The following is an 18203-nucleotide window of genomic DNA, read 5'->3' on the forward strand; positions in this document are numbered from 1 at the left end:
ATGCACAATCTCAATATACAATGCCAATATAGTCAACAGACACAGAAAAGGGGCGTTGTCTTACCTGAACGCCTTTTCTCAGCATGAAGATGGAGAATCCACCAATGGGTTTAGACCAGCGGTTCTCAACGTTTGTGTGACAGCGACCCCCGTCACACAAACGTTATGCATATGCACAGCGCGGCGGCGGCCCCATGCACGGCGCGCCCCATGCGCGGCGCGCATGCACGCCGCCACCCCCATGCGTGGCGCGCATGTGCGGCGCCGCCCCCGGAGGGGAGAAAATGGCAGATCGCCGCCTTTGGCAACCCCCGAAAAATGGTCGATCGACCCCAAATGGGGTTGCGACCCATAGGTTGAGAACCGCTGGTTTAGACTGTATTCCTGCCCAATCAGATCAAGTCAGCCAAAGTTGCCACGCCCGTCCTGGACCATAGAGATCCCAGTCTTGACACGAGCGTAGCCATTGACTGACCATAAGACGTGGCTCACAAACTAAAACTAACCCTAGGCCTAGATGACCTACAAGGGTGGGTGTGGATTCTCCATCTCCGTGCTGAGAAAAGGCGTTCAGGTAAGACAACGCCTCTTCTCCAGCACTGGAGATGGAGAATCCACCAATGGGACATACCAAAGCCTACTGTCCCTGAGGGTGGGGAGTAGAGTGGTCCAGTGTGGTACTTTGATGTAAAACTTGTTGGAGAGCTCTCCTACCGAAGGAAGCCTCTGCTGAGGCAAACCTATCAATTTTATAGTGCCGAATGAAAGGAGATGGCGAAGCCCATGTGGCCACCCTTCAGACTTCCTCGATGGAAGCCTGGGTGGCCCATGCCACAGAAGTAGCTGCACTCCGTGTGGGCTGTAACCTGTCTTGGAACCGGCAGTGACTCAGCTTGATACGCCCCGGTGATGCATGCTCTAATCCACCTGCCAATAGTGGAAGAGGAAATCTTCCGACCCCTGGAGGAAGAGTGGAAAGATATAAAAAGGGCTTCTGATTTGCGGAATTCTGCTGTCCGTGAAATATAGTACCGAAGTGCTCTACAGATATGCAAACTATGCCATTGCCGTTCCAGAGCATGCGATGGGTTTGGGCAAAAATCTGGCAGCACTATCTCCTGTGACCTATGAAATAAAGAATTGACCTTCGGGATGAAGGTAGGGTCAAGTCGAAGGACCACTTGATCCCTATGGAAAGCGCACAGATCATCCCGGATTGAGAGCACCACCAATTCAGAGATACGTCGTGCCGACGTGATTGCCACCAGGAATGCCACCTTATGGGACAGGTAGAGAACGTCACACATCTTTAGGGGCTCGAAGGGTGACTTGGTAAGAGCCCGTAAGACCTGTGGTAATTCCCACGAAGGGTACCTGTGCACGGTGGGAGTTCTGGTGTTAGCAGCCCCTTTAAGGAATGAGCGGAGTAAAAGATGATGTCCCAATGACTCAACAGAGTTACAAATGAGGACCGTGGAAAGAGCGGCGATCTGCCTGCTCTAGGTCGCGAAAGTGACGGAAGGCTAGATGGATGGCTCGTAGTTCGAGCCAGTTTATGTAATGCCGGAGATCTGAGGTGGACCAACGTCCCTATGTCCACTGCGACCGAAGGTGTGCTCTCCAGCTGAACAGGCTGGTGTCGGTCATGAGTACTATCCTGTCCGGCTCCTTGAAGCATGACCCTCTGAGTATGGCTGGTGATAGCCACCACATGAGGGAACCGCAACACCTGTTGTGGGAGTCTTACCCTTTGTTGGGATGCACTGAGGTTCTGCCTCTGGAAGGGAAGCATGAACCATTGTAGTTCCCGGGAGTGGAGCCTGGACCATGGCACGATTGCTATGGCCGAGGTCATCTTCCCTAACAATTGGGAGAGACTGGCCAACGTTACTGACTGACACCTGCGTAATTGAAGAACTGACTCCCTTATGCTGTTCCGGCGTTCTTGGGATAGGTACACCCGGCACTCCACTGTGTCTATGATGGCCCCGAGGTGTAATAGTCTTGTTGTGGGGACCAAGTGGCTCTTGGGAAAGTTTACTGAGAACCCGTGGTCCTGGAGCAGTTTTACCACCAGTTCGAGGTCCGACAAGGCGGACCCGGTGGACGATGATTGGATTAATATGTCATCTGGGTAGCATTGGACTCTTACCGATCTCATCCTTAAATGAGCTGCTAGAACCGCCAGGATCTTGGTAAACACCCTGGGAGCCGATGATAGGCCAAACCGGAGCGCTCTGTGCTGGAAGTGGCGTCCCTTGTATGTGAACCGTAGAAACCGTCGGTGGGCCAGAGATATAGGGATATGAAGGTAAGCCTTCGTGAGGTCGATAGACGTCAGGAGGTCCCCTTTTCTTATGCTTCTCAAGATGGAGCGGAGCATTTGCATCTTGAATTTGTGGTATGCAAGATGGAAATTCAAGCCCTTGAGATCTAAGATGGCTCTCCATTCCCCTGATGCCTTGGTAACAACGAAGAGGATGGAGTAAAATCCCTGACCTCTCTGGTCCAGTGGAACCGGTTCTATGGCCCGTATGTGTAATAAATGTTGAACGGCTTCGTTCATTAGTCTTTTGTTTGTTCAGTTTCGGGGATAAGAACAAGAGAGGAACCGATTTGGGGGGTTGGATACAAAGTCCAGAGAAAGACCATGACGGACGGTGTTGAGCACCCACATGTCCGTGGTGATGGCCTCCCACTGGTGGGCAAAGAGAGATAGTCTGCCCCCTATGGGAGGTACTGATGGGGAGTCACCTGGAGCAGTGGAATGGCCTGCTGTTCCCTTGAAAGGGCCGCTTGCCCTGCGGTTGTTGTCTGAGTCTAGGAGCTTGCCTATCAGCCTGTCTCTCCTGCCTATCTTGCCTGGCCTGAAAGGGCTGGAAGGGCTGAGTATAACTGTATCTAGCTCCAGCACGAAAGGACTGCCTCCTTGGGTAATAGCTGGAGCGTTTGTCTGTTCTTTTGAGGAGATGATTGAGGACCTTGCATTTGTCCTTGTTTTCAGTTAAGTAGGGATTTAGCACGTCCCCAAATAACTTACCTCCCTGATATGGAGCAGCTGCCAACTTCCACTTGGACTTAGCATCGGCTTGCCAGTGCTTCAACCAAAGCATACGTCGACCAGTGATACTGGACGCCATAGCTCTGGACGAAAACCTGGCGGCCTGGAAGGTTGCGTCTGACGCATACTCAGTGGCCGCCACCATCTTACTAATGTCCTGGTGTGTGCGGATATCCTCCGCTGGAATCCGGGCTTGAAGTTGCCGGAGCCAGCAGAGTGCGGCCCTATTGAAAAATGAGGCGGAGGTTGCGGCCCTGATCGCCCATGCAGCCGCTTGGTGTGTTCTGTGGTAAGTGGACTCGCACTTGTGGTCCTCAGCCTTAAGGGCCTCTGAAAAATCCCCGGAGATGGCGGTGGCCGATACTAGGGGCCCTAAGGGCTTGTCCACAACCGGTACCTCCAGAACCTCCTCCAGATCCTTGGCCACATTGTACAGCCTTTTGTCGGTGTTATTTGGGAGGGAAAGAGAAGCCAGAGAGGCCCATTGTTTCCGGATCATATTCAGGAATAAAGAAGGACATGGGATGCGGTGTTGAGCGGCGACCGCCTCGACGAAATTCGGGTCTGCCTCCGAGTCTGAGTGAACGGGAGTCATTGTTGATGAAGTTCCCGGCCCAAGATGAGAGGTGGATGTGGCCTTACGTAGCAAGGTGATAAAGAAAGAAGAATTAAAGAGGCCACTGAATGAAGGAGCCTCTGGAGGAATTTCTTCCTCTTCAGACATTTGAACCTCCTGCTCTGTGGCAGGCTGGTTGAGGTAAGAATCCTCAGAAACTGATGACTCAGATGGAGAAGAGGGGTTATAATAGGTCTCAGTCCCCGGTTGTTGGACGGTACGGGGAATGGCAGTCCCTGGTCTAGAGGCCTGAGCCCTGGCATCAAGGGTTCGGTCTACTGCTTGTGCAATCAGTAGGGCTAGGCGGTCCTCCGTAGGGAAAGGGGCCGGCTCACTAGGACAGAGCCCTGCTGCAGTAGGAGTGAATGTGGCCTCGGGAGCCCCCTGAGGCACCCATGTAGTGGAAGATTGGGAAAAAGAAGGAATGTAAGGATTCCCCCATTGACCAGATCCCAAGAGGGGAGGTTGGAACCCCCAGGGGTAAGTCAAGGGCTAACCCTCCGGTCTGAGGTGTTTCCAACCTGGCTCTTTTCTGTGCCTTGGAGAACTCCTTTTCTAAGGCTTGGTGTCTCCTGCTGACCTGTTTGTCTGCTTTCTTGGAAGATTTTGTGGTAGATCTGACCTTGGAGGTAGCTATCTTCTCAATGTCTTCCGGACCAGATATACCTGATGAGGATGGCAAGGCTCCCTTCGAGGAAAGAGTAGACTCCTCCATTCTCCGATAGCACAGGAACACGATAGGGGGCCCCTGGTATCTGGAGAGTATTACACACTGGGTAAGGACAGACATACTACAGGGGACATCGGGAACCTAGGTAAAGCCTCTGCGTGGATAAGGACAGGCGCACGACTAGGGACGCCTGGAATCCAACAATGGCTGTACACGGATAAGGATAGACACACTGTTGGGGGTGTCTGGAATCCGGCCTGAAGTACTGTGGATAAGGACAGGCACACTACTGGGGACGCCTGGAATCCAAGTAGTTGTTAACCGGATAAGGACAGACACACTACAAGGGGTGCCTGGAATCCGGATGAAGCCAATTGTATGAGTGTTGACAGTATGAAAAATAGGAGACACCAGAGCCTACAAAAGGGAAAACCCCAGGGAAAGCCTGGGTGACAACAATCCAGTCAAATCACAAATAAAAATGGAGACCTGTGATTGTCGGTGAAGAGAGAATATATAGGGAAGCGGCTAGGCCCCTTCTCTGAGAGCAGGCCTCAACCCTGCACCCAAAATGGCGGCCGACTAAGCAATGGCGGCCTGCCAATCTGTAGTGAGACCGTCTGTAGCTTTGATTTGAGGACTACCCCCCCTGTGAGATCCCTCACTTTAAATATCTCTCAGTGTAAAGCAGGAAGAATCCCCTTCCACCTTATTCTGAACTCGCTAGGCTTATTAAGTCCACGTGGTCCCAAAATGGCGGCCACGCGTTAAACCGCGCGATCCTAAAATGGCGGCCGTGCGTGGGCCAACTCCGAAAAGCAAGGCCTGCCCGAGACTCGATTCTGTGGAGGAGTGCAATTCGTGAGAGAAGCAAGGCAGAGAAAAAACCGGCTGTTTTAGACTTACCGAGCAGCCGCCGAACAGCTGATCAGCGCTGCTCTCGTGTGCGCGCACCCCCTTTTCGGCCGAAAGATTGAAACTCGTTGGATAGACTGAGGAAACGGCCCGAAATCGCTCTGCTGGCCTGAATCCACCTCAAGGCTCCAACGGATCCCGAATGAGCAGGGAAGGTCTCTGAAGGTATTTTTTTTCTGAAACCGGTCCCCGGAGTTGCAGCTGCAAGCTCTGTTGGAGATATTGATCTCCTCAGCTGGCTGGGGCTAACGTCCATTAGTCCCTATCAATCCAGTAAGCAGAAATTTTTTTGGATGGGGGGAGGGGGAAAAGGAGGAAGAAGCCCCTTCCTGAACAAAAGCTCGTGTATCCCCCCCAACTAGAGGGAATTAGGAGTTAACTCCAATTTCCAATGGAAAGGATTGGAGAATCTGGTAATAGCAATGAAAATTTGAATTGGGATTAATTCAATTAGGCCACTATAGCCTAACAACTACTGGGGAAAAGAAAATCCACCAATGGCGACTGTGCCTGCCTAAGAGCCAAATCTGCACGTCTGTCCTGGGCAAGATCAAGTCAAGACTGGGATCTCTATAGTCCAGGACGGGCGTTGGCAACTTTGGCTGACTTGATCTGATTGGGCAGGAATACAGTCTAAACCCATTGGTGGATTCTCCATCTCCAGTTCTGGAGAAATACCCATATTCCTTATATTATGCCTTAGGTTGAAGGAAAATAATTGTTCCAGCTTCCCTATACAAGCCATCGAGAACTGAATACTTTAGGCCAATTTTTTCTCAATAAAACTTTCTTTTCCTCAGTCCAAGAGTTTCTGTTTCCTGCCATTTTCTAATAGAAACATTAAAAAAATACAAAAAATTAGAAGATACCTTGATTGATGGGACCATGCTATGATTGCCTTGAGTGGAAAAGCTCTGGGCTTTCTCTTTGCTATTCCAAACAGCAAGCTTTGTTCGCTGGAGCTGTTGCTTCAGTTTAGCAATCTAGAGAATGAAAAGTTACCTAGTCTTGAGTAGCATAATGGATGAGGTTTATTTTATTTTTTAATTTATTTTTATCCCACCTTTATTATGTTTATAAGTAATTCAAGGTTGCACACATATACTACACACATATATAATACTACTTCTTTGTCTCATTTTTCCCCTTAATAATAACCTTGTGAGTTGAGTTGGGCTGAGACAGAGTGACTGGCCCAAAAACACCCAGCCGACTTTCATGCCTAAAGCAGGACTAGAACTCACAGACTCCCGGTTTCTAGTTTGGTGTCTTAATCACGAGACCAAACAAACTAATAAACTAAGATGCAATCTCCAAAAGACAGATGTATTGATGGCAGGCACTTCATCTGTTCATTTAAATGGTGCCCAGGCAGTTCTGAAAGATTGCACACTCTCTGATCAATTGCACAGAGAAGAGATACTGGCATTTTAAGACTTGCTAGTTTTACTGAGCTCTATCATTACTATCTCAGGAATTCTTACTTCTTTGTGAAATGCTACAGTTTATTATGGTTTAAAGTATTTTTTTTTAATTTTAATGATGTGTTTGTTTTTCATAAGACCTTGAAAACTTTGGTAGACAAAAACAAGCATTCCAGTATTTGTTAGATAATAGACAAATAAACAAATATTTGCAAATAAAGTTATCAGAGCATAGGAAAATCAATCTTAATGTTTTAAATCTCGCAAACAAATTCCATCTTAGAATCCCTGTTCCATCAGGTCATCAGTTTTGGCTTTTTGTTATACTTCTCTTTTAAAGAGTGATTATAAGGTGGACTTGTACACTTCTATAATCAACCCAACACTGAGTGTGAATAGGATATATGATTTTTAAAATAAAATAAAGTAGATGCATTAAACCTACCTACAGAGTAAACATTCTTATTTTCCAGAAAATAATAGAAAATAATGTCACTAAAACAAGAAGTATTTTGGCAATTTAATTCTTTTTGCACATTACACAGTGGTAAGATAAATGGCACCTGACATGCCAAGTGATCATCTTACCTCTCTACGATGATCCATATTATTCCATGAGGCAGATCGCTTATGATCTGTAACTTTTCTCACCTCTGATTCATACCAAGATACTGGAGTCTGCAAAGTGAGAGGAAAGGAGGAGCTATCAATATTGGATCAACATTTGGAAGTTTAAAGAGATTAGTTCCAATGTGTCAATCTTCTTCTGAAAGAGCTATTCTGAAAGAATATTGATGGTGAAATTATTTTAAAAGTACAGAATAAAAAAAAAACCATGATCTCTTCCCTGTACAGAAAAAAAATTCAGCTTACAGATTTCCTAACTTTTCCTTCATGAGAATAAACCTAGAAGTGATTTTGGGGAAGATAATCTTGCACAACTACTTGAAACACCAATATCCAGAAGGAACTGGTTTCATCAGCACTTCTGTGCTTTGAGTGTTTTAAAATTAGAATGTCTTCTTGGGCACCTTAGCAGAAAGGCTGGATTTTTGGTGCCCTCTAAATATGTTAGGTTAGTGTTTCTCCACCTTAGCAACTTTCATATGTGTGGATTTCAACTCCCAGAATTTGCCAGCCAGCACGTTATAGTACTCTAGTCATATTGGCTAAGAATTCTGGGGACTAGCCCTAGCATATCTAAAAGGTACCAGGATTGAGAAAAGCTACATTAAATAAACAACAGTTCATGTATATGAGCCCAAATATATTTCACATCCCACCCAATTTTGGCAGGTTCTTCAAATTTTGCACACTTTGTGGTAAGTAGTCACGGTTGGACTCAGAGATGAGAGAATATATGGACAAGAAAGTTCACACAGGTTCAGTAGATGTCTCAATGTAAGGACAGCTTTCCTCTTTGGGATCTTGGATGGGAAATCATAGAGTTGAACTCCAAAACGCCTGGAGAGAACCAGATTGAGCATGGCTGATATAAGAATATTGTTTGAAGCATTTACTGCACTGAAGGGTGACAGAGATACTGGCAATTATTATTCATTATCACTAATTATCGGCAAGGTTTCCGTAAGAAAATATACACTCAATTCTATTAAGCAGATCTGACCTTCCCTGCAACTGATGTCAAGTAGCTTGCCATGCAATTATGCTAACAGGTACATTCAGTGTCCAATGCTGGATTGCACAGAAGTGAAGATAATTACAATGTCCAAAAATTAGAGTACTTCCAGGTATATTACTTGCCAGCTTGGGCATTCTAGACTCCCCATTTACAATGTAAACTAAGGGACAAATCTTCTACCAACCGTATAGGAGACTGAGCTGCTAAAACATTTGTGTTTCTTATTTCTAAGTATATATTATCCATCACGATTAGGTAACAAGATTTTCTCTATATCTTTTGGTTCTCTTCAGCCTCATCCTCTAATTTCACAATTACTAGGAGTGATTTTAGGAGGATTCATCTTGTGCCCCAAGCATCTGCTAGACAAGCTGCCAAAAGAGCATAAGGGGCCTATCCAGCATATAAAACTGACCTTCAACAGAGTACTTGTTATAAAATAGAAGGCTAGCAGCTATTTCTGCAAAGAGCTATGTTGAAGAATCTGGAGAGACAATGGATGGCACAGCCTCAAAGGCTGAGCAACTATAAAACTTTAGGAGCCAAGAAACAACATTCTCAGTGAAAAGGCTTAGCAAAAATAAAGAGAAGAGCTGCAGAGGAGTTGCAGGCAAGAGCTAAATACTGTTTGCAAAGCTCCCTCCTCTACTAGAAATGCTGTGTGAAAAGTGACTCTTTTTGTTTAGCAAGCATTTTGGGGTAGAAGCACAAGACCAGCCACACCTAAATATTACCATGGCTGTGAATCTAGTGAATTCAAAAAGTCATTAGCCAATTGTCAGCCATGGTAGACAATTCCACTGAAGCAAACAAGGGACACAGGCTCATATCAGGCTATAGAAGGCTGATTTAAAAAACTCTGGCTATGATGCCAAGCACAAATCCCTGTCTCAAATAAGCGTGGGACAGCTTCCTGTCTCAGTGACTAGCTTTCAAGCTACTAAGCTGGCCTGTATAAAGAAAATGTACACCATGCTACAGAAGATAGGCCAATTATATTTGAAGTTTATTTTTCTGTTTCTATGAATGCAAAGATGGAATCCTCAAGAACAGCAGTTCCTCATCTAGTCCTCCTAGGCTTCCCTGAGAAAACAAATCTGAGAACAAAAACAGTATCTCTATGCTGAGTTTATCCAAGGCTTCAAGAAGCAACCTCAGTTCAGTTCAACCTTATATCACTATAAATTTATCTGGAATATGTATCTTAGTTGAAGACTAAGTTAAACTGGTGGAACTCTTATTGAACTGGTGTAAGAGAGTGTTTAATGGGGTATAAAACTTTTTCTGTATTAAAGTCCAGACTTGACCTTTGAGTGCATCCGGTGTACTGGATTGAGCCAGAAAATAAACCTTAATATTTAAGCATATTTATTTTAACATAAAAGGTAAAATACAAAACAGAAAAACAAACAAAACAAAAACATAAATCCAGCACTAACAACAACAATTGGTGTACAAAAAATTAGAAACTGCAACTTGTTTAGGCTTGGGGCATCAAATTCTGTAGCTCTGTACATTACACAAATTTCCTTCTTCATGATTTATTTAAGATGCAAGGAGATTTATTCCATTCTGTCCCTGCCCTGCGCCCCCAGCCATATGACACAGTCTAATCAACTGCAAATGTATGTTTCAATACCTGTTTGGTAAAAACTGACAACAAAGAGACAACCTTACTTTCAACCCTTCTCCTGCCCAACCCTGAAATCTGTTAAGAGGAAGGAGCCAAAATGCAATTCTCTGCCTTCTGAAGAACTGGTGTAGGAGGGGAAAAGAAAATGTTTTATTGATTAGAGCTTTTGAAACTCAAAAGTCTATAATAACTTTAAAAGGCATCACAGAAAGCTTAGCAAAGTCGCTGTATTCAACAAGTCCAGACTCAGTAAATTTCCTGCCTAGGTTAAGAAATCTTGGTCCCTCCTTGGCTTTAGGAAAGCTATAAAGACTTACTTGTTCTGTCTTGCAAAGATGGAGACAGTATTATGCCTGGAGGTGGGGTTCATGGGCATACAAATTTTATCCTTTCTGGTTTAAAATATTTTTTTTTATTTTTGAATAAAACAATAAGAGTTTGGGAAAAAGAAGCATATAAGTACAACAAATAAATAATAAATCTTAACTATGGAACTACTAGAAAAGACAGTATGGGAAATGCCCAGCAATCCAAACTGCCCCATGGAGAGCAGTCATGCCAAAAGCAAGCCAGTCTCAGCAGGCAGCAAGGCAGAAGCTGTCTCTACTCTCAAACAGAATAGAATAAAATAGAATAGTCTTTGTTGGCCAAGTGTGATTGGACACAAAGAATTTGTCTCTGGTGCATAAACTCTCAGTGTTTATACAAACAACAAAGCAATACCAATAAGAGAAGGTAATAGGAAAGATGAGACGGATAATAATACAGCCCTACTACATGGATAAATATTCTTAGACACAAGATATCTAGTTAGGAATGCCTTACTTCGTGTTTGGAAAAAGTATTATTATAGATTAAATTATAAAATACCTATCTGGGGGATTCCCAGACATGCAATTGAGGGAACTTCTAAGGGGACAAATTTTGATAAAATCTCGTATAAAGAATTGTTAATTTGCTCTGGTTCGAATTGGCATTTGAAATCCCTAGATGTATTAAGGCAGGAAAATATTCTACAGTCATGGTTTCAATATTTACAAATAGTGGACAGATGGACTGTAGATAAGAGGGAATAACATTAGAAGATAGACAATTGGTTATTCAGATTAAAAATCAAAGTCTGGCTCATATAAAAAGAATATACAATGTCTTATCTTATTAGAGTTAGACTCGGAAACAGAATTGGTTAAAGATTATATGATTAAATGGGCTCAGAATATACAGGAACTGATCTCATTGGATTTATGGGAGATAATTTGGACAAGAAATGTTAAATTTACACAAGCTCAAAATTTGAGAGAAAATTTTTATAAAATGTTTTATAGATGGCATTTAGATCCTAAAAAATTATCTTGTATGTATTCCAATATACAGCCCAAATGTTGGAGATGTGGTAATAATGATGCGACATACTTTCATATTTGATGGAATTGCAAAAAAGTAAAGGCTTTTTGGATTATGATTTGGTGGAACATTCAAAAGATTTTTAGAAGAAAGATAAAGTTTACTCCTCAACTATTTTTACTTGGTATTTTCGTTGATTTAAATGAAAAAGAAACTACTTTGATGTTGAATTTATTAACTGCAGCAAGGTTATTAGTAGGTTTATACTGGAAGAAAGATTCTTTGCCTACTTTAGAAGAATGGATATTTAAAGTATCTAGTTTTGTAGAAATGGCAAAAATTTCTGCTTATTTAAAGGATCATACACAAGAAAGATATATTATTGTATGGAGAAGATGGATAGATTATATTCAGAAAAAGTATGGAATTAAAAAGTTTCATTTATTTTTTGAATGAATATTAAATATAGAGAATTGTTTTATAGGTTATGGAGTTAAAGGTTAATTATGACATTTTTTTCTTTTTTCTTTTCTTTTTTTATTATTATAAATTTTGTTATTATTAACCCTGTATTCTGCTCTGGGAAGTGAAGGGAGGGGGGTTGGGAGTGGGAGGGAGGGTAAGGGGGGGGTAAAGGTAATATAGACAATGGTTGCTTATGAATTTATTTTACTTTAAAATTTTATTGTATTTTTATAATGTTTGTATGTTAAAAAATAAAAATTTTCAATAAAAAAAAGATATCTAGTTAGGAAGAGATGGGCATAGGGAATTCCATTTAGAAGGTTCAACAATACAGATTGTCTTAAGACAGTCTGACTTTAAACATCGTATCTCCCTTTCTATGTTATAGTAGAAAATTCCCAAAATTATTATGGTAATGGTGGTCAAAATAGCTTTCACATGAAAGAAAGAGGAGGAAAGTGCTTTGAGAAACAATCAAGTCTGAAAACCACAAGGACAGATAATCTGCAGGAAAGGAATAACTCAAAAGTCTTATCCCCACAGCTTTAAAATATTTTGCATAATTACAATAGATAGCAAGCTACATGCAGCAGCTGCAAAATGTGCAGAGAAAGGAATCTTACAGATGGTGGGAACCTTCTTGTTACAACTCATTGAGAGTATATCTGCATGTAGTCAAATCATGATTTTGCTCATGAGGGAAATATATATGAAGAGGGATGAAATACCTTTCTTCATTCAAACTATGGATCATTACATAACTTAGTTCCAGGCCATCTATTGGATTCCAGGAGATCCAACCTGTTGGATCCATCCATGAAAGACCCACACTGAATTCCTTCTTCGCAGATCAAGGTGGGGGAGGGACCCAGAAACAGTCCCTTTCATATGCTGCCCCATGAAGTCTGTCTGGCAGCTCCCTACACCTTTATTTTTTTTGTAAAGCAACAAAGATCTTAGAAAAAAAAATTCAGATGAAACATTTACTTGTTTTATGTTATTATTGTAATGTAGCAATGGTTATTCTTTATGAGACTAACTGAATTTAATATGATATAAACTTTTATGGCTTAATTTGGTTTGAGAAATAATGTACCAATAAAACAGTTTCTAGTTCATTTTGCTTTTGTTGCAAAAGATAAAGCTACTATAAAAGAGGACAGGGAATACGCGATCAAAATTAGGTAAAGAATGATAAGTATTGAGTAAATATATTGTTTTACATTTCATACATTTCATGAAGCATGTCTTTACAATTTTAGCCATGTAGATTACAATGTTTATTTCTCATGTCAGATTAAAGCTAGAGTTCCTAGGACACCTAACCCATGCCAGAAATCACATTTCTGTAGTTGTGTAATACATACTGCAGAATGGAATACTAGGAACTCAAACAATGACCAGGGACAATCATCACTAGGAGATGAAAGAAAACATCTCCTAAACTTGGCATTGCATGTGTTTGGCTAGGTGGAACTTAGTCTGACTGGAGATAGAATTGTACAGGATTTGGAAGGTGTGTATCTAAATTAGGGACAAGTAGAAGGGTTAAAGATACAAGGTCAAAAGATTCATTTTGAATTTGCAACCTCTCTTCCTTTATGTGTGAGCCATTTTAATTAAAATTAGGCATTTTGATTGAAAGTCTGCATTAAAACACATAATGATCACCTCTGATTTTTAAGGAACCTAATTAGATAGCAAATTTAATGACAGACAATATAATAATAATAATAATAAAAAGTTGGAAGGGACTTTGGAGGTCATCTAGTCCAGCCCCCTCTCTTGATTTCCAATTCCTTCCTCTTTTGATATCTGCTACCATACTGATCCTTCTGTAAGCTAAAGGATAGGCCCAATACCTGAGTAGATTTGTCACTCATATGTGACAAGGGAAGTCCTTCAGCATCCCGAGGCCACTGGCCCATAAGGTATGAACCAAGGATGGTATCTAATGATGATGTGTGCTGTATTCTTGCAGGTCTGTTCCTGGAGGCCTTTTCAGGACCAACAGCACATGGAACACTAGCTAGACAACAAGAAAGAAAGAAAAAAGAATGAATGAACAGATTTGCTACAAAATGAAAGCAAGCACCACTTCTATCAAAGTGCTTTCAGCAACTGTTTTCAATTCTTTCTTACATCTACTGTCTATTATTCTAAACCTTGAGGCTTCCTACATTGCCAGTCACAAATAGATTTCCAACCTACACTTTAGTCCACTATACTTCCCAGCAGTTGCATATGCCCTCTTCCCCAGCACAATGTGATATGGGTGGGGGGAAAACAAATACAACTCTTAAAAACCAAAGTGATTGCCACACATTTTAGAGGCATCTTAAAAAATGGTACTTCGGCAACAAATGACATAATATTAACTGAGCATTTTTTAAATTGATTTTACTAGTTTTGCTGTAACCAAATGTCTTTAACTAAACATCATAAGTTCCAAGCCTTAGTTTTGTGGAAACACAACTTAAAAAACAAACAAACCTAACAATGGGATGAGAAGACAGAGAACAAATAACCTGTTAGCAGCATTTTTTCCTTTTTCTAGACATAGCAAACATGCATTGTATGTAAGTCTATATACAGTAAACTGCTACCTTCCCCTTTTAAAATATACATCAACTGCAAGCAGAGACAAAAAAAACGGAATATGAAGTTTATGTAAAGAGCTATACAACTAAAGTAATTAAAATAAAGTTTCCTGAGCCCAGTAATCCAAATTCAAGTCTTGGAGTATGTAGCTTTCAATAAATTAGCTTACCCGGTGGCCTTGGGCAACTCATGCCTTCTCTCTGTTGAATCTTCCCCAGAGGAGTGAAGATGAAATATGAGACAAGTTGTGGTAATACTCAGCCCTTGGGATAGAAATCTAATTGCATCTAAATATATTCATTTCCCAACTGCTTCTCTAGTCAACAAGAATGCAATTTCCTCCCTTATTTTTAGGCTGGGCCTGCTGATTATCTCTCCTCCCTTATTACTGTTTTGCAAAGCCTAGTAACTTTACACATTTTTTTAAAAAAAATACTATTTACTGAGTAATATCAGTGTAAGTCAATTTTATACATTGTTCATAGTGCCAAAGGCTACAGCCACATTTATCAGCAGTCATACACAGCAAATTTTTCCACTTCCTTTTAGAGACATCAACAATTTTATGGAAGCTAATGAATTTATTAGCTATCTTCCCGATATAGACTTGCAGCTGTGCACGGACTACAACTCTTTTTTTCTTGAACCAGTAGTTATAATAGCAAGCACCTGAAGGCAGGAGAAGGAACAGATGGAAACTTATGAAGAGAAAATCCAACCTAGAAATAAGGAGAAGTTTCTTGACAGGTCAATTAATCAGTGGAATGGTTTGCCTTTTGGGTGCTCCTGGAGATAATAAGAAGAGATTGGACAACCGATTGTCTGAAATCGTATAAGGTTTCTTGCTTAAACAAGGGGTTGGACTAGAAGACCTTCAAGGTCCCTTTCAACTCTATTATTCTACTCTACTTACAAAGGATGCAGGATTAGAGAAAGCTGAACTAAGATGCAAGAACTTATAGGAAATGTGTCTATCCCAAACTGTTATTGAGAAAAAAGACAAAAGAAAACTTACAGATTTGTATATGTTGCAGAACTACCACTAAGAAGTTCACCTTTCTCCAAATATTTCAAACACAAAACAACACATAGTTCTGAAAATCAAAATGTTAATAGCATTGCCCATCTACACACTATTGTGATTGTCCCGAGAAGAGAATTATTTCATCTTCACAATACAGACCTTTTCTCACCTTGTATCTAAAAGCCTTACTGGAAAGGGCCAGTTTTTTGTTTGTTTGTTTGTTTGTTTGGTTGGTTGGTTTTCTGTTCTGTTTCATTTTGAATCTCCCAAAATTTATGAGAAGATATTTAACATATATCAGCAAAAAGCTGACACCAGTATGAATTACCAGGACAAATTGTTTTTAAAAAGCTGTTTGCCTCCCGAGTTAACCTCTTTGCATTAATTTTATGAATTACATTAGAACTTCAACCATCTATCAGTAAAGCTGACGACATTCTGCTTTCAGCTAACGTGGGCCATTATGAACTATGTCCTAAGGAGGGGAAATCTTCCCAAAGACATCCACTGATTCTGATAAGGCATCTGTAAAGCCAAGATTTCCTGGCTCCCAGCTACTGCATTTAAGTAGAAAAAATGTCAATGAAAGCCCCAGGCAGGAGTTTGTTTGCTTTTCATTTACACATAAATTAATATGCACTATTAAGTAAAGCAGGGATCTCCTGGTCTGCTGCCAAGGAGATCTCTGGCAGCTCCTATTCAGAGCTCAACTCACAACAGTTCAGCAGCTATTTAAGGCCTCTCCTGACTGGCTGTTGACTACACATCAGGGTCTATTTGAGGCACATGCATTCAACTTCAAAAGGATATGCCTTAATATAAAGCTTGCTTCTAGCATTCCTTCTTCAAACTAAAAATTCTGACTCAAAGGCAATCTTTTTTCATACTTGAGAAATCTACAGTTTCCCTTCTCACTAGCCTAGGACTGACAAATAAGTCAATGATTGGAACTGCTTGTGGCAAAAATACCTAGGAAATAGTGGCTGCACACTGCTAGCAGAACTGGAAAGATAACAGATCCACAGCCAATCTGAAGCATTTTCCTGTCCCAATCAAAGCAGCACTACCTAAAAATACACCAGGGGTTGCAAAACAATGCCTGCTTCAAGAAAAAGATGGCTTGTGAGAATAGCGGTAGGGCAGTGTGTCCTATTTACAGGGCTGCTCTATTATCAATTTAGTCCATTAGGCTAGGAACAGACCAGCCCCATCTGGCTGCATACTCTGGGATTAGTCCAAGCTCTGTATGCCAGTTAAGCATCTCCAATCAAGGCTGTGTCAAAAATGTAGGGAGCCTAGGCAGAAGAACACTTTGATAATAAAAACTATTATTATCTCAATCTCCCAGTCTGGTATCTTCTCCCTTACATCTGTTTTTTCCATATGGGACTTCTCCTTTCTTCATTCCCTTATTTTATTTTACATGCATGTGGAAATTATTACCATAAGAGAGTGAAAAATTGTGCCCCATCTTCCTCAACTATTTCACTGCATCTGCTCTTAGTAACATTGGCAATAACATTGGCAATAAGTCTTTTCTGTGACTTTAGGATACACAAGACCAGAGCAACAGCATTTAGCTGAAATTCTGTAGGCTAAAAACACAAGACAGAAGCTGTTCCTACATTCATTTCTACAAGTAGTTCTCCACTTATGGCTATTCATTCAGCAACTGTTACAAGTTACAGTGGCATTGAACAAAGGGACTTATGACCAGTCCCTGAAGTTATGGCCATTGCTGCATCCCTGCAATAACCAGATCAAAACTTGTGCAGTTGACAGCCTGTCTGCACTTACAACCACAGAGAATGTTACAACTCTCCCCATCCACTTCTCTCCCCTGCCGCCATGGCATCCTGCACTCTGCAAGCCCTGCTACCTTAGCTTCACCATCATTTTCCCATTGCTAACTAAGTTTGTCCAGCCTTGCCTTCCACAAGGCAACTGCTGGCTATACGAGGTTTTCTTCCCCAAGTGGTTTCTTTGTAAGATTGGGGAAGATGATCTCATGTGGCCATAGCTTCCTTGTAAAGGCCAAGCCAGGCAGTGTGAGGCCTTTCCCAGAACAAAGGGCAGCCCCAGTCTAGCAGTGTGGCAAGCAAGCTCCTTGTTGTGTAGTGGCTCTAAGAGGCAAGAAATCTCCTTACGCCATACTATGAGGCTGAGGTGAGGCGGACTGAGACTTCCATGGGTGGCTGAGGTTCAGGGGCTTATTGTAGCCCAAGAACTGCGGGGCACTAAGAGGACCCTGAGTCGTAGCCTAGTCTTTTTCTAGCCTTTCTGCACTTGCATACATGCACATCCTGGATTCTCTTTCCCTGGCCTCTCTGCACCTAACCCTCCCCCCATGCCCTCTCATCTTAGCTCCTTGAACTTGTGCCACTCTGCAGCACCCCAATTTGTGTGCGACAACAACTTCCCAGGGCTCCCCCCATCCCCTTGCAGCACTCCCCGTGCAGGACTCCCTCTGCTTCCCACTTAACCACCTCCAGATATGTAGCATGTCATTTACAATGCCAACTGGGACTGTCGGGATTATGCAATATTGTGTTGTACTTTACAACAGCACCACTTAGTGAAAGAAATTCCAGGCCTAATTGTAGTTGTAAGTTGCAAATATCTGTTTACTTCACTTCTGCTCTACTTATCCTGCTAGCACAGCAAATATTTAAGTTTTTCTCTTCCATTCAGTTTTGTCTCCCTGTTGAAAAGAAATTGTCTTTGTGTGTTTATTTTTGGCTTAATGTGTTGGTAGAACCCAGTTCAATAAGTAATGTTCAATATATCATAGTTAAATCTTCCAGGGGT

General features: G+C 41.9%; 1 protein-coding gene across 10 annotated transcripts in view; it reads right to left on the reverse strand.

The window, feature by feature from the left end:
• The window catches only part of FAM117A (family with sequence similarity 117 member A), a 64092-nt gene that overhangs the window by 9763 nt on the left and 36126 nt on the right, over positions 1-18203 (reverse strand). For 5 of the 10 annotated variants that reach the window (XM_039333194.1, XM_039333197.1, XM_039333195.1 and 2 more), the window contains 3 exons: positions 13633-13799; positions 7275-7364; positions 6132-6245 (listed from right to left, as the gene is read on the reverse strand). In XM_039333194.1, the coding sequence (XP_039189128.1) occupies positions 6132-6245; positions 7275-7364; positions 13633-13799 (371 nt within the window). Of the gene's footprint in view, positions 1-361; positions 5473-6131; positions 6246-7274; positions 7365-13632; positions 13800-14540; positions 17793-18203 lie in introns of those variants that run through there. The other 5 variants (XM_039333196.1, XM_039333200.1, XR_005555494.1 and 2 more) reach the window with 5 other exon arrangements.

The sequence above is a fragment of the Crotalus tigris genome, unplaced genomic scaffold (assembly GCF_016545835.1).
Source record: "Crotalus tigris isolate CLP2741 ecotype Arizona unplaced genomic scaffold, ASM1654583v1 scf7180000024472.5447098, whole genome shotgun sequence".
Lineage (NCBI taxonomy): Eukaryota > Metazoa > Chordata > Lepidosauria > Squamata > Viperidae > Crotalus > Crotalus tigris.